At 54.4% G+C, this 22,689-nt stretch overlaps 1 protein-coding gene across 4 annotated transcripts in view; it reads right to left on the bottom strand.

Annotated features, from left to right (window-relative positions):
* Window positions 1-22,689, bottom strand: part of CELSR1 (cadherin EGF LAG seven-pass G-type receptor 1) — a 137,719-nt gene that overhangs the window by 86,867 nt on the left and 28,163 nt on the right. For all 4 annotated transcript variants that reach the window (XM_066358711.1, XM_066358710.1, XM_066358712.1 and 1 more), the window contains exon 2: window positions 2,008-2,646. In XM_066358711.1, the coding sequence (XP_066214808.1) occupies window positions 2,008-2,646 (639 nt within the window). The remainder of the gene's footprint in view (window positions 1-2,007; window positions 2,647-22,689) is intronic.

Genomic DNA, 22,689 nt, shown 5'->3' on the forward strand with positions numbered 1-22,689 from the left:
CGGCCCACTGGGCAGAGCTGGGCTCCTCGACAGTGTTAGACCACAGCCTAGGCTTCCACCAGAGCATCAAGGGTGCTGGAGGAGTCTCCCCCAGCAGGTCCCTGCTGACATGTATCTCAACCAGTGAAAGGACCAATTGCACCGGTAACCTTGGATAGCTTACCGATTGGGCAAGGGCAGGTGTGATGTGTGCACTAGCCAGGCATAGAGCAGGTATTCAATTAATATACACAGAGTGAGTGAACGACTGCTCACCAGCTGACCCTGGAGTGTCGCATGCCCTTTCTGGAGGCCTGGGGCCACAACCCTTCAACAGAGGCCGAGAGGCCAGCTCCACACCATGAAGTAAGGAGAGGAAGGGACAGAAATCTACCCGCATGGTGACTCACTGGAGCACAGCGCCACTAAAACTCAGCGAGGAGGGAGGGGTCTAGGTCTCCTCAGCAGAACCGAAACCCCTTCCCACCCCAACAACTCAAGAAGTGATGAGGGGCCGGGGTCTCCTGTGCCTTCCTTCCCTGCTCACCACCAATCCCCAGGGGGGCCAGGAATTCCGGGTTAATGCTCGGTAAGTAGATGGTGGGGGAGAGACCTCCAACCCACGGGCAGGGTAGGGGAGTGGAGGGCACGGGCCGGCAATCCAGTGCCTGAGGCCTTTGTCACCTCCTGGCTGTTCCCTCCAGATGGTAACCAGGCTGGGCTGCAGACGCAGCAAGACGGGGCGCACAGCTTCTCCCGAGGCTGACAAACGCCCTCCCCGGCTGCTTCTCCTCCTGTCTGACGTAAAGCAGCAGGCACAGCTGCCAGCTTCGCTCTCTCTTCCTGCTTCAGAATTACCTGCTAATACCGTAAACCCCTGTCCTAAGCTCGATAAACTCAGACCACGGACAGTCAATAGAAGAAACACAAAGCCACCTCCGGTGTGAAGCCAGCCCCTCCTGATCCCCAAACAGCTCTCCAAAAAGACAGCTGGGCACCACAGGGCAATCGTAAATTTGTTTTGCAAGCAGCCATCATTTTCTGTGCCAGCAATCGGAAACCGAAGCAGGAATGGGCTGAACAGCACCGGTATTGCTTCGGGCAGGCTTTACGATTTTAAAAACAGCGTGGGCTGACTTTGGAGCAATCCAGTTTTCAATGAGTCAGCACGACTCCTGCTAAGTGTCTGTTTACAGCCGAGAAGATGAGTCATGCCTATAGTGACGAGGCATGAAAGCATGGACCTCTTTCCCAGACCCAGATGATTAAAGGCCCACAACCTCCATCCCACTTACACTGTTCACAGCCACCAGTGAAACATGGACTCCGGGATGAGGGACTCTGAATGAAAAACCACTTAAAAGGATTATACGCCATTTTAGACATGTAGATTTTTTTCCTAGGTGAATTCTGTTCTCATAAGGAGGGTGACTTAAAGTCTCCTAGGTTAATAGGGACTTCAGAACTGTTGTCAGGAAGTCATTTCAAGGTTCAGGGGGCTGACCCTGGCTGGTTTGCTGAGTGGTAGAGCGTCACCCTGAGTGTGGATGTCCCAGGTTTGATCAAAAGAAGTGTCCATCTGCTTCTCCACCCCTTTTCCTCCCCCTTCTTCCTCTTTCTCTCTCTCTCTCTCTCTCTGTTCCCCTCCTGCAGCCATAGCTCAATTGGTTCAAGCACATCAGCCCTTGGCGCTAAGGACGGCTCTATAGAGCCTCTGCCTCAGGTGCTAAAAATAGCTCGGTTGTGAGCATGACCCCAGATAGGCAGGGAATCACCCTAGACAGGGTTGTCAGGTGGATCCCGGTTGGGGTGCATGTGGGAGTCTGTCTCTCTATCTCCCCTCCTCTCACCTGGAAAAGAGGAAAGAAAATAAAAAGGTTCATGGGGCCAACAGCTGGGCCCAGCACCAATCTGTTTCCCAGCGGGATGGTGGACAGAGCAAACCCTTAGGGACCCGGGACATGTGAGCAGGGAGCCTCAGGCAGAGCAGAGGGGCCCTGGCCCCCACCACAGCCCACGCCCACCTACCGGTGAAGTCCTCCAGACACTCGCAGGTGTAGCCGCCCTCCCGACTGCGGCAGCGGCCGTTGGCGCCGCAGGGGCTGGAGTAGCACAGGTCGATCTCGGTCTCGCAGTAGTCGCCGGTGAAGCCGGGGGGGCAGCGGCAGCGCAGGCCGTTGATGGGGTGGATGGGCCGGAAGAGCACCGTGGTGGAGCTGATGAAGGGCGCCGAGCTGTCGAACTTGAGCACGGACACGCACTTCATGTAGTTCTCGCAGGGCTCCCGCAGGCAGATGTTGTCGTCGAAGGGCAGCACGCGCTGCGTGGACACGGCGGTCAGCAGCGTCCGGTTCAGGTAGATCTGCTCCTGCAGGTCCTCCGAGGGGAAGAACTTGTCGCGGACGCCGCCGGGGAGCAGGGCGGAGAAGGTCACGTTCAGGATGTTGGAGCTGACGTCCGTGTCGTTCTGGATGTTAAAGACAAAGACGTCATCCTTGGTGGTAGACAGCACTGTGGCCACCCCTTCCACAAAGAGGGACAGCAGCGGGGACAGGAACTTCTCCTGTGACATGTTCTCCAGGCGCACTGTGATGCTGTTGGTCAGCATGTCGTCCGTGATGATGGTGACCCTCAGCGTGCAGAGCGCCGCGACGCTGTGGAGGCCGTCTGTGAGACACAAAGAGTGGGAGGTCACTCGATAACTGTCCATAGGAGTCCCGGTCCCACTCATGACCTCCACCCCATTCCTCTCCCTCCACAGCCAGCTCCTGAAAGCACAACCCTCATACTTCCATGTTGCTCAGAGTCCCCAGTGAACGCCCTACCAGTCAGCAGGATACTCCCTTAACCACCGTGATCCAGCCCCTCGCTGCCCCAGAGACACCCCCACCTCTCATGTAGGGACACTGAACCCCAGTTTTACACCTCTGCACCTGCTCCAGCCACCAGAATACCCCCACTGATCCCGCCCATACCCTGGCCCAGCTCAGACCCCCAGTGTCCAGGATGGACTCGCCCAGGTGCGGCCGTGGCCTCGGATGCAGTGAAGGCTTCTCCTCCCTCATCTCCACGCGCCAAACACACGGGAGACGCATGGCAACACTACTTGAGGAAGACGTGCCCAAAGATGCCGCACCCCAGCCAACACAAGAGAACACGTCACGAAACAAGGTACTTAGGATTTTGAGACAGAAAAGGGCAGGATATTTTGGTTATGGAGTTGAGTATACCATTGGTTCTGAGCCCAGAATCGGAGGAGCTGTCCAAGGGCTGGCGCCAGGGGCTCAGCAGGATGGCAATGAAGCAACCAGGTCACCTTCCCAGCACCCCAAGAGACAGGTCACCCCCACCCTGTGGGCATTCACCTGTCTCTCAAGCCCACTTCAAGTGTGCCAAGGGGCCTCAGAAAACCTGGTAAGGTCACACCCTTCTGACTCTGCTCAGTTTCAGTGTCCCCACAGTCTGATCCGGCCACCTTCCCCTCCCCACCACGTGGCTCCCTGCCTGTGGCCCCGGTTCCCATGGGGGTAACGGTCCCCTCCCAGCCCTCTTGGAGCACAAAACTTATACAGACAAAGGAGACATGGAATGGCACCAGAAGTCACAACACACTTGGAGGAGGGGAGTTCTGAGTGACTGTCACAGCAAACCAGACATTTCTAACAGATTCCGAGATAACTGACATCATCGTCCACGTGACAATGAGAAGAACGAAGGCGAAGGGAAGCTTCATGCCTGCGAACTCAAGCCCTGCCCCCCATCACCACTGCTTCGGAGTGAGGGCCAGGCACTCTGTAGCTGCCTCATCCAGGCCTCAGGATGACCTGGCAGTGTGTAGGACCTTGGCACAGGGAGGAGACTTCAAGGCTGATGTCAAACCCAGAGGCCCACAAGGCAGGGGCTGTTCTATATGCAGCACAAACAGAGTAGGACGTCCACAGCCCCAACCCTGTCTGCAGCTCATGTGCAAAGGGCTGGTGGTGATTATGGAAAAGAAATGAGGAGAAGGAAATGAAGGCAAAAGAAAATGGCAAAGTGTATGGGACTCCACACGAGGGTCACTGCCCGACAGGAGGGGAGCATTTATTCCCCTTCTCTGGTAAGTGGGCTGGACCTGCAGCTGCCTCAGTTTCCCTCTACGGTGGTCCTCACACTGTCGCCCCAGCAGTCGTCCCTCATGGCCCCCACAATAAGACCCATATCACTTACCCTATCTCATGGTCCTATAGGATCTGTCCCCATCCCCCTCCCCTCTTCTCACAGTGATTCCTCCATGTACCCTGCTGTCCCAGAGCCTTTGCACACCTTGTCTTCTGCCTGCCCGTCAGCCAGCGTCTGCTCCCGTGGCCATCCAGGTCTCAGCTGGGTGTCCCTCCTCAAAGGGGCTTGGGTACACCCCCCTCATGCTCTGCCATACCCCACTTTTAATTCCTGAACAAGAGCAGCCACAGCCTGATTTTATTCTTACTTGTTCATATCTGTCTCTCCCCCAACCCCTGTGAGTCCATGAGGACTGAGAACCTGTAGGTCTTGTTCCTGCTGAACTTGTCTCGTCTAGAACAGTTCCTGGCACTTACAGCTGCTGGATAAACATTCGTGAAAGGGAAAGAGGGAGGCCAGTGGGGGGGGGGGGCAGGGAGGAATGAAGGTTTACAGTGGTTTCTCTTTAACCTCAAGATCGACATTTGCACAAACAGCATCAGGAACTCCATTTGTCCGTGTAAGCTATTTTTTGTAGGTATTTCTTTTTTCTTTTTTTTGTCTAAAGACCCATTATAATAATACAGGATATAGGATATTACTTGTCTGCTTCCTGGTGGCAGTTGTTATGAAACAGCCTTCTAATCTCAAACCACACGTGAATGAGTTCTGGCCCAAGATGCAAAGGTTTTTAAAAGATGCTGATTTTAAGCTCAGAGCTCAACCAATCCTGGGTGCTCCCAGCCCTCCTGCCCACCGGGTGGAGTGAGGGCTCCGGTGTGTGGACCCTCCTGCCGGCAGCTCCGGAGGGCACAGCATGTGGAATGCTCACGAGCCCAAGTCACATTGCAGGGACAGACATCTTCACTCGGGGACAAGACGACCTGACCAGAAAAGAGCAATAAATATTAACTCCCGCTGAACATGCTGGGAAACAAAACTTGCACCTGTCAATCAATCTTGCTATTAATTTCTTTCAAGGCCAAGGACCATCCTGGAAACTCCCATCCCAGAAGTGAATTCGCTTTGTACTTGTTGCCCAGGCTGGATTTCTGAGCCACCTAACTGTCCCCAAGTCACAGTGGGAAAGAGACAGAACAGATGGTTGAGTGTGCGGCTGTCACACACATAAACCCCAGACAGTGCACCTGAAGACGGGGCAGGTCTTCACAAGGTGGCTCCTGTCCACCCTCAGACTTTGCGAAAGGATAACCATTGTGCATAATTATGTCCCTGAAACACTGCGGACAGAGGCCATGCATGGTCTTCAAGGACCCGGGGGGGGGGGGGGGTCTCAGGGAAGAGAGGACAGGAGACAGGGTGCAATGCGAGATGTAGTGTCAGATAACCCGAGGAGGCAGTGGGTGGGGTGGGGGTCTCTGAGGAGGGATGGAGCTTATCACACAAGTGGAGAGAAAAACATCTTCTAGCAAGGCCTGGCAAGTCAGTGGTCAACAGGGGGTATGAGTGTCCGGGAGCTGCCGTGACAGAGCACCGCAGACGGAGTGGCTTAAACATTTATCCTGTTAGTCTGGAGGGCAGGAGTCCAAGATCAAGGTGTCAGCAGGCTTGGCTCCACCTGGAGGCCCCATTCCATGGCTCTCTCTCAGCATCTGGTGGCTGCTGGGTCCCTGTTGTCCCTTGGCTTGTAGAGGAGTCCCTCTAATCTCTGCCTCGTCATTACGTGCCCCTTCTACTCCCACCATGTGTCTGTGTCCACATTCCCCTCTCTTAAGAGAACACCAGTTTTTGGATTAAGGCCCACCTGAATCCAGGTGACCTCATCTCAAAGCTGATCCTGATCACATCGGCACAGGTGCTATCTCCAAAGATCGCCACACCCCAAGGTTGCCAGGTGGACATGAGCTGGACAGACAGGAGGGTGGTGGCGGATGGAGGGCCTCCAATGCTGCAGGCCTCCCGGCTGTGGCGGGTGAACGTAGGAGAAACGTCCCTGTGGTGTGGCCTGGGCCTGCACATGCACAGGTCCCCAGCACGGCCCGTGGTGTGGCCTGGGCCTGCACATGCACGGGTCCCCAGCACGGCCCGTGGTGTGGCCTGGGCCTGCACATGCACGGGTCCCCAGCACGGCCCGTGGTGTGGCCTGGGCCTGCACATGCACGGGTCCCCAGCACGGCCCGTGGTGTGGCCTGGGCCTGCACATGCACGGGTCCCCAGCACGGCCCGTGGTGTGGCCTGGGCCTGCACATGCACGGGTCCCCAGCACGGCCCGTGGTGTGGCCTGGGCCTGCACATGCACGGGTCCCCAGCACGGCCCGTGGTGTGGCCTGGGCCTGCACATGCACGGGTCCCCAGCACGGCCCGTGGTGTGGCCTGGGCCTGCACATGCACGGGTCCCCAGCACGGCCCGTGGTGTGGCCTGGGCCTGCACATGCACGGGTCCCCAGCACGGCCCGTGGCGGCTCCGTACTACCTCCTTCCTGGTCCTGCCCCTGCAGTGCTCGTCACAGCCCGCGAGGGGAACCACTGCTGCCCCTTCACAGATGAGGGCACTGAGGCACAAAGATGCTGACCCAGTAGCCTAGCTACAGTAACTTGGGTGGCAAATGGCAGACCCAGACCAACTGGCTTGAGCCCCACTGGTCATGGACAGAGGTCTAGGAGGACCATGGTCCCAGCCCACCAGAGACACAGAGAAGGAAAAATCGGCTTCTAAATACCCGAGGGCCTCAGGGATGACACAGTGAGTGTGGGCCCTCGGCAGCTGGGGCAGCAGCAGCACCAGGAGGGGCCGGGACCACGCACCCCGCAATCTCGGAGGCCCTTCCGGCTCCTATCGCCAACACCCCGCCAGGCCTGATGGCACAGCTCACGACGTCAGGCTGGCTGTGGCCACGTCCACAGGGCACGTTTGCTGTCCAGCTCGTTTGTGACAAAGGCTGTGCTCCTATCCCTCATCTTGTGTCCTCACCAACCTCACTCTGGGACGGCCCAAAGCCTGGGGATTCTGAAGTAAATTTTGAAACGGGGTTTGTTGATTTTCGAGCCCAGACTGAGGGCAGACAGCAGGTGCAGTGTTTCGCTCTGCAACCCGGAGGCCATCTGGTTTCTCTCCTGACAGCCAACAAAAGCTGAGCCTAGAACCCACCTTTTGGGATGTGAGCTCACTTCCCACGCACTGTTTACGGGACAGAGGGGCAAATGCTGGTGACAGGCCCGGCGGGCACTCACAGAGGAGGGGCCCACAGGTGTTGCACAAACACCCAGACAGCAGCTCACAATGGCTCTCAATGCTTTGTTTACCTGGCAGTCCACTGACAAGGTACTAAAGAGGCGGGTGCAGCTCTGCCTGGCACTGGGGGTGGAAAGGGCAGAGCCAGTGGCCCTTCCTTCTCTGTCCCCATGTGTGCTGTGACCTCAGCTGGACAATGGAGAGGGAGGGTCCCTCTTGACCTCCCAAGGCAGTCCAAGCCCTGGATTCCTCCTTGGAATTCAACCCCTCACCCTGTAATTTCTATCACTGCCTTCCCCTCCAGCTGCTGGGGGCAGGTCTTCACCCCCCCACCCCCACCCTACAGGCTCCAGGTGACCAGCCCCAACCCCCACCCTAACCAGGTGCCTCCTCATTCCTCTTTCACCTAGAATGACTTCACACCTTTTGCCATCACCTCATCCCAGCCCCCCCCCCAGCAGCTGTGCCTGTCTTTGTGACCATGCCCCACTCAGAGTGGGCAGCCAACTCTGGAGCTCACGCCTCCCAGATTCTGACCTAGCTCATCATGTCTATGCTGGATGGAACCTTCTGGAAGGCTGAAATATAACAAGCCCACTCCACCATAGGAAGGTTTGCTCATAGCTCTAAGTGGCCTGCCCAACACCAAGCTGTAGCAGATATGGGCCAAGACTCGAAGAAAGTGCACTCTTCTCAAGATAAAGCACTTTCACTTAAATGTTAAAGATTGGTTCCTTGGCCCTGGCCATGGCTCAGTGGTAGAGCATCAGCCCGGCATGTGGATGTACTGGGTTCAATTCCCGGTCAGGGCACACAGGAGAAGCGACCATCCGCTTCTTCATCCTTTCCCCTCTCACCTCTCTCTCTCTCTCTCTCTCTCTCTTCCTCTCCTGTAGCCATGGCTCGATTGGACTGAGTTGGACCCAGGCACTAAGGATGGCTCTGTGGCCTCCACCCTCAGGCGCTAAGAAAAGCTTGGTTGCTGAGCAACAGGGCAATGTCCAGATGGGCATAGCATCGCCCCCTAGTGGGCTTACTGGGTGGATCCCAGTTGGGGCACATGTGGGAGTCTGTCTCTGCCTTCATTCCTCTCACTGAATAAGAAAAGATTGGTTCCTCAATATCTTCAACACAGGATTGACATAAGACCCAGATTTCCACTCTTGGGTGGAATTCAAAAGAACTGAAGACACATACCCACACTAAGACTTATACACCAACACGCATAGCATCATAGTCACAACAGCCCAACAGTGGCAACCTAAAAAATGTCCTTTACCTGAAGAATGGATAAACACAATGTTTACATGCTGTAATGGCAATTCTGTAATTCCACACAATGGGATGTTAGCCATAAAAAGACATGAAGCGCTGATTCATGCTACAATGTGGACAAATCTTGAAAACATCATGCTGAGTCAAAGAAGCCTGAAGGTCTAACACCACATAATGTATGAGTCCATTGATACAAGATGTCCAGAACAGGCACATCCATAAGACAGAAGCCCAACTGTTGGGTAGCAGGGTGGGCAGAGGGGGCAGTGGGGAGTGATTGCCCCTCCTGTGTGGGGCTTTGGGTATGGGGTTTCGTGGCGATGACCGAAATGTTTTGGAACTAGATAAAAGTGATGTCCGCTCAACATTGTGAATGGGTTAAAATGCCCCAGGATTGTTCACTTTGAAATGGTTAATTTTTTATTATATGAATTTCACCTCAACTTTTAAAAAAGTAAAACAGAGGGAAGAACTGCCTCTTAATTTAAAATTAGCTCTATTTTGCCTGAGATTATTTAAGAGGGAAAAAGATCTATTTTAAAAGACATGTTAAGAACAATTTCCTTAAAACCAAGTGGTGCCCGAGGTCAGAGGGGTGGACCACCATCTAGAGCAGAGTGGCAGGAAGCCTGCTTCCCACCTTGGCCATGATGGACCCAACTCGCTCCCTTCAAGTGCTGAGGTGTCTGTCCACACTGCAGAGGAAACACTGAGAACACTCCGCACCCGGGAGGAGCAGGTGCCGCAGTGAACACACGCCCTCCTCCAGCTTGGGCGAGGTCACAGAGTAGTCAGGAACCTTCTGCTGTCCCCAGTTTTCATTTATTTCAAGTACTGATAGAACAATATGTAAGAGTCCGTAAGTCTGACCTCACTAACCTCTCTGCTGGCGTAGGGGGTGGAGGGTGACTGCCAGGCTGACACAGGCTCAGATCAGGAGGCCGGCTGGGGCCTCTGAGCCGCCTGGCAGCCATCAGGGCTCCCTGAGCACCAGTGAGCCCACCCAGCTCCACTCTCAGCTGCCAGAGCAGAAGGGCTGCCCTCTTGCCCCATCCTGGGAATACGGGCCAAATTCCTGGAGACAAAGATTAAACACCAAAATGCACTTAAAGGCGTGAGTGAGCTAGAGTGCCTTGGCTTCTGCTTAGCCAAAGGACACCTTCCAGCATGACGATGTGACCCTGGCACCTGCCGACGGACACTCAGGTGTTCTTCAGCCTTGGACACGTCAAGGAGTGGCTGTTAGCCCAAGGGAGCTGCCATGAAGACGAGATTTCTAACCAACACACCAATCCAGCCCATCCTGCTGGCCACTGAGATGGGGCCCCGCTCAGAGCTTGGCCAGGCCCCTGTGGTCACCACCACGTGCAAGCAGCTCACTCTGTCCCCTTGTTGGTCCGAGTGGCAGTGACCCTTGCTCCCCTGGGGGGGTAATGTGTAGGTGAGTGCACTGTATGCCTTCTGTCCCTCTCCACAACCCCCCCACTTCTTGACCTGGGTGCACATGTCACCTGCGTGTACTGGGCTTTGTCTAATACTAGAAGTTTCTATTTCTCTGACATTACATGCTGGACCCTTGCTTGGCCCTGGACCCCTCACGCTTGCCAGCAGTGCCTCTGAAGTTCTGACTGTCTCTGAGAGCCAGTGGCGACAAGTTCCTGAACCTGGCCATGCCTCAGTTTACTCATTAGCTAACCCAGGATGACCGTACTCTGGCCCCAAGAGACCTGAGTAGACAACACAACCCTCCCTGATTCTCTCTGGCTTCTCCTGCGGCCCAGTGAGGAGCCAGAGCCGATTCTGCTGCTCCAGTGATGAGGGACTTGTGGCCCAGAGAGGCCCAGGGGCTGGGCCCAGGACACAAAACCTCAGAGTCACAGGGACACAGGTCAAGATCTTCCTGAAGTGGCCCAGGGAAGCCTGGCAGCCTCCATTTGTCTACTCTGTTTTATGCACACGCTTTCCAGAGAGAAAATAATTATTAACTGCAGAGGCTTAATGACGAGAGGGAGTGGCAAGGGTTTCTAATACCAATAATTTGTACCTATTTAAGAGCAAATGTGTAACAACAAAGGCCACTGCAACCAGCAGCGTCAGATACTGTTTCCTTTGCCTCCAGGTAAGAAAACACGACTGAGCACAGGGTGCAGGAAGCAAGACAAAATCATAACGTTCCCCTGGGCTCCCCAGACTCCAGCCCAGCTCCGATCCACCAGTGGGCGGGGTCCCAGACTTCTGACGCACCTGCAGGGAAAGGCCCTGAGAGACTTAAGCCCAATTGCCCAAGAGAACCGGGCAAAAGAGGAGGAGTTGCGGGTGGACCAGCTGCGGGGGTGGGATCTGGCATCCACGTGGCCCTCCTACCCTGGCTGCTGGCCCGTTGCTGCAGGGTGGACAGGGTGGCCACCTCCAGCCCAGCTCAGCCCATAGCAGCTGCTTCTGCAGCCCTAACCGTCCTCAAGGGACAGAGGGCACAGCATCTGATGGAGACAAGAGAGGCCACCATCCTGATCCCCAAATGTCTCCCCACTCAAGGACCCCAAAGTCCCTTTCAGAATAATGTTGCACCGACATCTCTTCTGAAACACAAATACCACTGAGGCGCTCTATGACACTCCTGACCCTTTGGTAGGGGTAAAATTCTCAAGTCAGAGGGGCTGGGGTAGCCCAGCACTCCCCGGGGTAGAGACAGCTGCCCTCACACACTGTGAAGGCCCCTGGCCCACTCACTGCTTGCTGCACCCATTCTAGTCAGGCACAGGGTGCTGCCCACAGTGTCCCCGGGGCCATCACTGGTCCTGGAGTGAGCCCTCACGGTGACCTCACCCACATGCTGCTGGGCAAGAGGCAGCACCCGGCCTGGCCCCCCACCACCCATGGAGGACAATCACCCACCGATCACCTTCACCACTTCCTGGGACCCTTCTCCCCAGTTGCGTTTTAGAGCTGGTGAATCATACTCTTTGGGGGGAAAGATCAAATATTGGCCCAGACGTCTATTAATTTGCAACTTACATCACCACTGCGAAGAACAGACCAGCAGGGGTGTTCTTTTTTCTTTTCCTGGTTAAATATTTGCTAAGAAAATTCCAACCCTAAATTTCAAGAGGCCAGGTCGGCATGACGTTGGAAGGGTAAGAGTGGGGGCGTTGGATGATTAACCAGGGGCTCCCGTGGGCACAGCGGGAGAGCGCCACAGCGAACGGAGGACCCGGAGCTGCAGCGGCCCCTCCTCTCGTCTTTATTACATGCCTTTCTGTGGCTGAGACTCTCCTTTCAGGCCTCTGCTCCCCCTACATCCAGATGGGGAACCCAGCTTCCAGTATTCAGAGGGGCACAAAAACTCCCACCATGCCTGGGATCCAGCAGGAGACCAGCCTCTAGCCTCATGTCTGTTCTGCGGTTGCTTCCCTCGCCTTTGTTAGCGCCCCCCTCACCACTTCCCCTTGAAATTAATAAGCCACAGGCCTAGCCTGACCAGGTAGAGGCGCAGTGGATAGAGCGTAGAACTGGGATGCGGAGGTCCCACGTTTCAGACTCCGAGGTCGCCAGCTTGAGCGCGGGCTCATCTGGCTTGAAAAGAAACTCACCAGCTTGGCCCCAAGGTCGCTGGCTCGAGCAAGGGGTTACTCGGTCTGCTGAAGGCCCGCGGTCAAGGCACATATGAGAAAGCAATCAATGAACAACTAAGGTATCGCAACAAAAAACTGATGATTGATGCTTCTCATCTCTCTTCGTTCCTGTCTGTCTGTCCCTGTCTATCCCTCTCTCTGACTCTCTCTGTCTCTGTAAAAATAAATAAATAAGCCATAGGCCTATTCTGGGGTCCGCGAACGAGAAAATTCAAGAAGGCCCAGAACTGCACTGGGATGAGAAGTGGCCTACGCGGCAGCATCTGTCCCACTCACTGTCAGGGGAGCTGGACAGGAGGGGGCACCTTGAGTGAAGCTAACACACCTTTCCTTTTGTATCACCCAGGTCTACACGGCTCCAAACTGCCAGGGGGCAGAGGCCGCATCTGCCAGACAGGCGGCGGGCACAGCTCCCGATCTGTGCCCATCCAGGTCTGTGCCCTGCACGTGCCGGGCTCGGGCAGTGCTGTCGTGTCTGTGGAATGGGCTGCACCCAGAGGGGTCAGTGGCCGACCATGGACAGATGGAGAAACAGAACCATGTTCTGCTTTGGGGAACCACAATGGGGTTTTATGACAATGACGTATTTCACGGCCCAATCTACTCCTGCTCTTAATACACTTTAATGTTTCAAGGACTTACCAAAGACACATTCAGGACCCAGTCCACGTGGAATGGTCTCTGTGCAGTGTCCTGGCCTGATACTCCCTCCGCCTCTTCCTGACAGCCCCTATTTCCTGAAGGCAGCTGGGTCTCCCGTTTCCCACCCTGCAGGCCACCTGGCTCCCAGGAGGGACCATCAGCATGGCCAGGAGCTCCTGCCCTGCCTTTTCTCCGCTTAATACCCCCTACACGCACACACACTCATGCACACACTTGCATACACTCCCGAGCTTCCAAAGGAGAATTTCCCGCTCCAAGTTCTCTCCTGGTGCCTCTGACCTGGGTCTGCACAGATGGAAGAGATTAATCTAATATCAGATATCCTGTTATTAAGTGATTAAGAGATGACTTAAAAGTAACAAATTGGAGTTCCCTCTGACATACCCCAAGGGTCCTGGAAAGGACGCACAAGCTGGCTCGGGCTACCACCCCTGACTACATTTACAGTTCCTTATAATGAAAGATGATTTGGTGCAATAAATCCTTTAAAGATTCAGATCTGCAACCTAAACTCAGAGAAGCTAATTAGCATTGTCATCACTCAGTAATTCAGCAAATGTGCTCAGCATCCGTGTGCCAGGCCCAGATCGAGAGACGCAAGAGGAAAACCCGCAGTCCTGCCCTTCAGGCGTCCTCAACCAGGTGGGGTGACAGATGGGCCACAGACACTCACAATGTGAAAAGCATGGGGGGCCATCCAGGATGAAGGTGGGAGGTGGGGGGAGGGCGCCCAGAGTGCTGATGGAGTGGGGGTGGGGCCTGCCCTGAGATTCGCAGCAGGAGGACGGGGCACTTTGGGCAGGAAGAGCAGCTGGGTGGAGGTTTGTGGTCAGCACGTGATCAGGGCTGGTATTGGTCCCTGTCACGTCACCGTACCTGTGACAATGGTAGCCGTGGGTGTCCTCCCTCCCACTCAGAGCAGAGCTACACCACAGGCCCATGCCCTCACTACTCAGCCTTCAGGTGAGTATGGTGGCCAGTGGGGACACAAGGACATCCTGGGAGGCTGAAGTACCAGGTGTGTCTGGGAGACGTAGCATGTGCACATGTGTAGACCTGGTGGGCCTGTTAGGGGACAGTGTGGCTTTAGTCACCTGAGTCTTCAACTCCACAGCCAGCAGTGGGGAAGGGAAGGTGTGCAGAGAGAGGTCACCTGGCACCAGAGTGGGGCTCAGTGCCACCCAGGAGAAGCGCAGGGCAGCCCCTTAGGCCTCCTGGGGGCACAGAGGGAACCAGCGCCTCCTAGCCCCACGTAGGACATTTCCAGGAGCTGCTCCTTTGCCCTGCAGCACCACTCATTTTAGCAGTGGGCATCTGGGGTCAACAGTGGCAAGAAGGGTTAAACTAGCTCAGATCCCTGTAAGTGCCCACACCCTGCCAGGGCCAGGCCGCCTCCTGCTGGCTGTCCACACTGACCTAGAAAGAAACCGCCAGGGATTCGGTTCTCCTGATGAGAACACCTCTTCTCAGTTTGTGACCAGTCTTAAGAAGCCTAAGTGCTTTTTCTTAGCTTGGACTTGTCAACCAACAAATTGCTGCCATCCCTAATTCCTCCAGTTGTCGCCACCGAAAGTGCCAGCTCGTCATTATCTGGGGTTTCTTCTTCTGGCCCCGGGTGTGTGTGTGTGTGTGTGTGTGTGTGTGAGAGAGAGAGAGAGAGAGAGAGAGAGAGAGAGAGAGAGAGAGAGAGAGAGAGCTTAGTGAGGAAGGTGTGGGTAACTATTAACACGAGGCCAGTTTTCCCACCGCTCCTGCTGGGGGCAGAGCCAGGCTTAACTATCCAGTCCACTGTCCACCGTTCCCAGCACCCTGAAGGGCTGACTGACAGTGGAGGAAGGAGGCTGTCTCCAGGAACCCAGCCCTCTGCAAATTCTCCCCGACCTCAGTGGTGGGCCCCGGGCCAGGTTTCAGCAGGCCACCGAGCCAGCAGAATGAGGAAGGCACATTTCTCTCTCCCAACCCTGAGAGTGGCTTCAGCCTGTCTCAGGAAATCCCGTGCTTCCTATACTCTGTAGTCCCCAGGTTCTCAGGACCCGGAAGAGCAGACCCAGACCCAGCACTGCCGTCTGGGTCGGTGGGAAAGCAGTGGGAGACAGCCAAATGAGCTGGTTCTGAGGCTGCTCTCAGAACCCACGGAGCGCATGTGGGGTCCCGGTCTCCACCAGCCGCAAAGGGAGACCCTCCGACTCACAGGGCCCTGCACCCCATTCATGTCTGAAGAGACAGGAGCTGAGAAGAGATTTTTCCAAGGTCCCTGAGAGAGGTGTTTGCTGAGCTGGGCTCCTGAAGCCGTCCCCGCAGCCTCCACCCAAACACTCCTGTTCTCGGTCTAAACGTTTCACGTCACCGTGAGATAAGTCAGACACCCACTCACCTGTGCACTCTGGGGCCGTTTCATTTTACTCAGAAAGTACCTATGAAAGGTGACCTGGGTGGTGGAAATGCACCTAGCAGAGGTGACCTCCCTCGGCCATTTCTAGGACAAGTGCAGCAGTCTGCAGACGTGTGTATGCACAGGGGGCAGGGGAAGAGCTCACTTTTAAAACAAGAGGAAAACCTACACCAACCTCCTGCAGATGCTGCACTGCCCGTCCTCAGGCACAGAAAAGCTCCCAGGATCCTCCCCGCTCTCATCACCCTGTCCGCCGCTGGGCCCCAGCCCCTCCTTCACCCTCGGCCTCCACAGGGTCCTACCGAGCCGGTTTCACTTTCCTTGTTTTATAGACCTGGCCCCAGAGGGTCAGGAGGTTAAGTGACTTGCCCACGGTCACTTGGTTGGTTAATGATGTGCCAAAATGCAAACCTATGTCCCCTGCTGCCCACAACGCCCACTGGCTCTTGTTCCATGCCCTGGAGTCAGGACAGAGCCGAACTTCAGCTCTGCACAGCTCCTACAGCACGGTTTCGGTCTCCGCACCTCGGCACTACGGATGTTTGGACTGGGCCACCCCACGCTGAAGCACGCTGAGCGGCATCCCTGGCCTCTACTGGACACCAGTCATACCCCTGCCCCACTGTGGCAACCAAAATGTCTTCAGACATCACCAAATGTCTAGGGGGGGGGGCGAAATCACCCCAATTTGAGAACCACTGCATTCAAGAAACTGGAAGCTTTTTAAAAAAGTTTTTCTTACAAACTAGCCAAGAGGAAAAAAATTGTATGTCATTTTATTCCTTTTAATACCTGTATTTGCAAACACGTAAGGTAAGGCTGTGTTAAGATGCTCACAGGGACTGACTATCCTGACCCAGGTTGGACAAGTTGGAGGCAGAAGTGAAGGGGATGGCGGGGGCCACAGCAATCCACAGTGGCCACAGCCAGGCGCCCCCACCAGGACACGTCCCAGCCTCCAGGCAGATCCAGGGGCACGGGTGTTTCCTCTTTATTCCAGGAATGAAGCTGGCCAGTATGACAGGTGCTGTCAACAGACAGATGTCCATGCTCACAGGTTGGTCTTTTTCAAAGCAGAGGTTCCACTTCTCATTATAAAATTCTCCTTGGAAACATGTTGGGGCCCTGGCACGTTGGCTCAATGGTAGAGCATTGGACCGGTGTGTGGATATCCTGGGTTTGACTCCCGGTCAGGGCACAGAGGAGAAGCACCCATTTGCTTCTCTACCCCTCCCCCATTCTCTCTCTTTCTTCTCCTCCTGCAGCCATGGCTCAATTGATTCAAGCATATTGGCTCCAGGCACTGAGAATGGCTCCATCAAGCCTCTGCCTCAGGTGCTAAAAATAGCTCAGGCAGAGTATCAGCCTCAGACGGGGCTTGCCAGGTGGATCCCGGTCAGAGTCTGTCTCTGTATCTCCCCTACTCTCACTTAAAAAAACAAAAAACGATGCTCCAACCAACTGAGCCACCTGGTCAGGGCCACAAACTCAGCAAGAGCCAATTAAAAGATGCAATCTCATCTTGAGATCCCTATCTAAACTATATCTGCAAAGATTCCTTTTCAATGCCCAGCAAGAGCCAGTTAGAATTTTTTTTTTTTACCATAGCAATAAAATCCTGAGAAATAAGCCTAAAATCAGTATGTGGAAAACATCACAAATTTTACTACAGCACATATGTATTGTAAAGATGTTACTTTGTTTCAAAGTATGTTAGTTCCCCGGAGCATCTGCAACAAAGTACCATAAAACTAACTGAAAATTATTCTCTTATGGTGGCAGAGGCCAGAAGTCGGAAACAAAGGTGCTGGCTCTGCAGGACTGGTTCCTTCCAGAGGCTGTGACAGGGAATCTGTCCCATGGCTCTTCCCAGCTAGCCTCTGGTGTGACCAGCAATCCTGGGCAACCTTCAGCTCGGGCTGCATCATCCAATCTCTGCCTCCGTTTTCACGGGTCCTTCTCTGTGCGCCTTCTCTCTTCTCTGGACTTGTTGTCGCATTCAGGACCCACCCTAACTTGAGATAACCTCATCTTGCAAAGACCCTCTTTCTACTTAAGGTCACATCTACAGGTTCTGGGTAGATGTACCTTTCAGGTAAATTGGCTGAGAAACTGTTTTAATTAATAAGATTAATTTAATGAAGATTGATTTAACTTTCAGGCCCTGACCAGGTGACTCAGCAGATAGAGCATTGTCACGGTGCACCAAGGTGGCAGATTCAATCCCCAGACAGGGCACATAAGAGAAGCAACCAGTGAGTACACAACTAAATGGAACTAAGCGGAACAACAAATTGATGCTGCCCTCTCTCTCTCTCCTCCCACCCCCAAATCAATAAAAAAAAGAAAAGGATTGATTCATCTTTCAAGTAAATCTACTACTACACAAAGTAGTCCATAAACAATGCAATTTCCACCAAAATTCCAAAGGGATTTTAAAGACTTCAATATACCTTTACAAGGTATTTACTAAGCTCACACAGAAGAGAAAATCCTTAAGAACAGCCTAAGAGCCTGACCAGTTGGTGGCACAGTGGATAGAGCATCAGACTAGGACGCGGAGGGCCCAGGTTCAAAACCCCGAGGTTACCAGCTTGAGCGCAGGCTTGTCTGGTTTGAACAAGGCTCACCAGCTTGAGCCCAAGATCACTGGCTTGAGCAAGGGGTTACTCGGTCTGCTGTAGCCTCCCGGTCAAGGCACACATGAGAAAGCAATCAATGAACAACTAAGGTGCTGCAGCGAAGAATTGATGCTTCTTGTCGCTCTACCTTCCTGTCTGTCCCTATCTGTCCCCCTCTCTCTCTGTCCCTGTCACACACACACACACACACACACACACACACACACACACACAAACCAAATAAAGAACAGCCTAAGAAAATTATAAAAAAGCAATGAGAGGAAATACACTCCACTAGCTTTCAGAACATGCTATGTGGTGACAGTAGGTCAGACGGCCCGGTGGTGTGGGGGACTGAGAGTCAGTGCCTCTCCAGTTTGTGACCCCGGGAACCCTTTCTAGGAGAGGGAGGTAGATTCCAGGAAATAAAAGGTACTGAGACAATTGGGAACCCTAAGCCTTTACCTCATGCCATTACCCCAAAATTAACTCAATAACTTAAAGAACGTGCATGATAAGATGATAAGACTGTAAATTTAAAAAAAACCAACATTAAGTTAAAACATGGGACCCTTTTCTAAACCTGGGTCAGAAACGCTCAACCCCAAACCAGAAACCACCGCCAGAAAAAGGCTAGGAATCGGCAGGCCCCAGAAGAAATGCAAGAGGCCAGCAACACTGGAACAGAGCCCCCCTCCCCCAAGGAATCAGAGAATAGTGAAAATTAAACAACGGACTATTTTTTTTACCCATCAGACTTGGCAAACACTTTAGACAATGATAAGATCAAACTTGGGGAAGAGAGATGAGCCAACTTCTGAGCTGATGCGAAGGAGGGCAACTAGCGGCGCATTTTTAGAAGGCAACTGGGTAGGTCATTTTCATCAAAACGTGAAACACTCCCCCATCTTTCGATGCATCCAATCCACTCCTCACACCGAATCCCAGGAAGCCTTGGCACCCATATGTGCCCACATTGGTCCCAAGGAGAGTCACTGCTTTGTTATACAGCAAGAATGTGACACACCCAGACCTCCGTCGATCCCCCCAAACACGAGGGCTCTGCAGGAATGTGAAAACGAAATCACGACCGTTTCCCCTCCCCGTTTCCCCCTGTGCCCCTGACCCACCCAGCCTTGCCCCACAATCTCCCAGCATCCTCTGCATCTGCCCCGCAGAACCCCAAGCGGCCCTCTAACCCCCTCCACTGTCTACAAATCCCCTCCACAAAGCCAAGGCCCCAGGAGGGCCCCCGGTCCCAAGGGATACAGTCTTTCCTGCTGCGACCCCACCCCACCCCTTACCCCCAGCCAGCTCTGCTTTATAGGAAAGCTGGGCTCACAGCCCCTGATGACAGACACAAGGGGACACAAGGGACACAAGGAAAGTTCTCCATGAAGTGGCAGCACAAGCCGGGTGCCAGGTTTCACCTGCCTGCTGGCAATGCCCTTTGTATGGTGTAGTGCAGCCCCTCCCCCAAGGCTCCCGGATCACATTTACAGAAGGCAGCGGTAACCATGGAAATGGGTAGCCCCCGAGTGGGCTGGCAGTCAGGCAGGCAGTTGATGAGTAACCTCGGGGACAATGACAACAAGCGTATGCTTTTTCAGATGAGGGGGTGGAATGAACAGGAGCCCACACAAAGGCCACTGACAAAATGACGTGGGGTCCCAGTTTCCAAAGGAGGCATCGTCAATGATGCCCATAACTTGTCACAAAAAGAACAGAGGTCCCGCGCAGGTGCACACCTGCGCCGTGTGATCTTTGGTGGGAGTGGGGGGGACTTATGACAATGGCTCTGCGGGCCTGCTGATGTTGGGTGTCATTTTTCTTGAAGTGTGCTTTATACCCATGTCTGACTGACATTCTGGGCAGCTTGTGGGCCTTCAGGTGCAGAATGAAACTCGCCAGCGTGCCCCCTGCATCCCCGTGTCGGAGCTCAACTGCGAACTGACCTGGATGGCAGTCAGCGGCTCCGCATTTCACTGAGCGGCACTGACGATGCTCATCACCTGCCCCCTGTGACAGGCCACACGCTTAATCAACGTTCTTAGACCCTCCCACAAGGGCAGAAGTAATCTGTGGTTTTCACAATCGAACATCCTGCTTTGACGCTGCAACATCCCCAGTGAAAAATGACTGAATGTGTCTTTCCACTAACTGGGAAAGGGACGACCCAAAAAGGATTTCTGAGTATTTTTTAAATCTCTGGCATAATAGTCAGGAGCTTCCTAGGTCTGAAGACAAAATAAAAACAAATCACACGATCTCTGTCGTCCCTGGAGGGACTTGGGGAGACACCTGTGGTCCCCCAGCAATCCATAACTCATCTATCCTGAGGAGCAGGGGAACTTCATTACATTTTTTTATCAGCTACTCAGAAACCACTATCCAGAAAAACAAGGTATTTTATTGGGAAATCAGCTACTGAAACCACAAGTGACAAGGATGACTCTTCCGGAGTCTGGAGCCTGACTACGTGGTCAGTGCTTTGCCGGGTGCTTTGCAAACACCTGCGATATGAGGGCTACACCCTCAACCCCGTTTGTCACAGGAGGAAATTAAGGTTCTGAGATGTTAAGTGACAAGTCCGGTCACCAGGTGAGTGACACCACAACCCCCTGATCACATTCCCACATTCCCTTGCCTTTCTCGGACCTTTTCCCATTGGCCCTGAACACTGAACGGCCTGGCCACAATCAGAAACAAGAAACAGGACGTATTTCAGAGAGTGCATACTCCGTGAGAGGACGTACGGGGATAGCTGACTTTAAAACATCCCTGCGCAGAGTGGAGCGGCCAACAGTGTATATCTGGGAGCGAGTAGGTGCCTCCCCCACAGGCCCAGGGCACTGGGCTAGCACCTGAAGGACGTTAGCTGGACCCTGGACGTGTCTACTCCAAGGGCAGCTCCAGGAACTCCCCCTCTCTGTCCCCACCCACTCGGAGGCTTTGTTACTGAAGAGGCTCTTTCATGGTGACGTCAAGTAGCTCTGAATCACTCGGCGCAGTTAGCAAGACCACATGGCCAGGACTTGAGAACACAGCAGGCTCCGAGCTTGCACTCCTGGGAAAGACATCCTGCACCCAGGAATCCAGCCTGCCGGGAGGTCAGTTACCACAGGCTTTCTGCTACCTGACTGCAGCCAGGAAGCTTCAGCGCCCACTTCCAGGGACCCTTTTGTTCCAGACACTACAAGGGAAGCTGAGAGGACACTAGGCCTGCAGAAAAGGCGGCCGATTGTGCCGTGTCTCTTCCTAGTGGATGTCCAACCAGGCGAGGGAGTCAGTCTGAGGCTCCGTTTCCCTCCGTCCCCCACAGTGATCCGCATCCTGTACACCAGTGGTCCCCAACCTTTTTTGGGCCACGGACCGGTTTAATGTCTGAAAATATTTTCACAGACCGGCCTTTAGGGTGGGACGGATAAATGTATCACGTGACCAAGGCAAGCATCAAGAGCGAGTCTTAGACGGATGTAACAGAGGGAATCTGGTCATTTTTTAAAAATAAAACATCGTTCAGACTTACATATAAATAAAACAGAAACAATGTAAGTTATTTATTCTTTCTCTGCGGACCAGTACCAAATGGCCCACGGACCGGTACTGGTCTGCGGCCCGGGGGCTGGGGACCCCTGCTGTACAGCGCGGTGGCCAAGCCCCTCTGAGTCTGGTGCTCTGAGCCTGCCTTCCACCTGGCAGCTGGGTCCCCTCAGCTCCTGGGTCCTCACTCCAGTCCCAGCAAGTTTGTAGAGGTGTCTCACCCCTTGAAGTTCTCACCTGTTTCCAAAATCACCCCTTTGGGGGTAGAAGCTTCTAGAACATCCAACATTTAAGTTCTGGAACAGTCGCTGGGCACACGGCCCTCCCCCCAGCAAGGAAGCTAAAGGCGAAGACAAGCGGACAGTGAGCAGATAGGCAGAAGTCAGGAGCTGAGTTCTGATTCTGAGATCTCTGTGCCACCATCAACCCGTGGACTGACCAGGAGATCTCCCTGAAAAGGAGCCCAGCATCAGGGAACAGGGGCCGGGGGTGGGGTGGGGAACTGGGGGGGGGGGTTCCTGCTGTAGGTCCTGTGTATGGCTTGGATGTACCGTATACACAGTAAGCAGTTTGTTCCAAACATGTGACAACCGGCGCCAATGGCGTCTGTCAGGGCAACAGTGGGCACCCATAGTTGGGAAGGGGTGTCACAGTCTGACCCCAGTGCCTGCAACGTCTGAGGGGAGCTTGGGAAACTGCTGGGCCACCACGAAGGCCACAATCCCCAGCTGCCCCTCAGCGGACAAATGTGCACTTGTCTGGGGTGGTCGGGGAGGGGTCCCTGTGATGAGAACCCACCCAGCACTGAGCACAGGCTGCAGCGGCTGCGTCTCGCTCACCAGGCTCCTGCGAGGCTGGGGCAGGAGGTGGGGAGACGCTGCCCTGGGAGTGCAGGTCCTGCCCAGTCGCTCTTTCCCATGTCCTCCCAGCCAGGCCAGCTCACAGCCCCTAAGCTTAGCTGACCTGTCCCTGGCCCCCCACCCAGGCTTCAGAGGCTGCTCTCTGGGCTCTTCCTGCCCCAAAGCTGGCTGGCTGGGTTCTCTTGCACCCCACTCGCCCTGGAGCGCTGGGGAGCCCCTGTTCAGTTGGGTAGGAGTCCTCCCTCTAGGGCAGGGGTCCCCAAACTACGGCCTGCAGGCCACATGTGGCCCCTTGAGGCCATTTATCCGGCCCCCGCTGCACTTCTGGAAG

Source organism: Saccopteryx leptura, chromosome 1 (assembly GCF_036850995.1).
Source record: "Saccopteryx leptura isolate mSacLep1 chromosome 1, mSacLep1_pri_phased_curated, whole genome shotgun sequence".
Classification (NCBI taxonomy): Eukaryota; Metazoa; Chordata; class Mammalia; order Chiroptera; family Emballonuridae; genus Saccopteryx; species Saccopteryx leptura.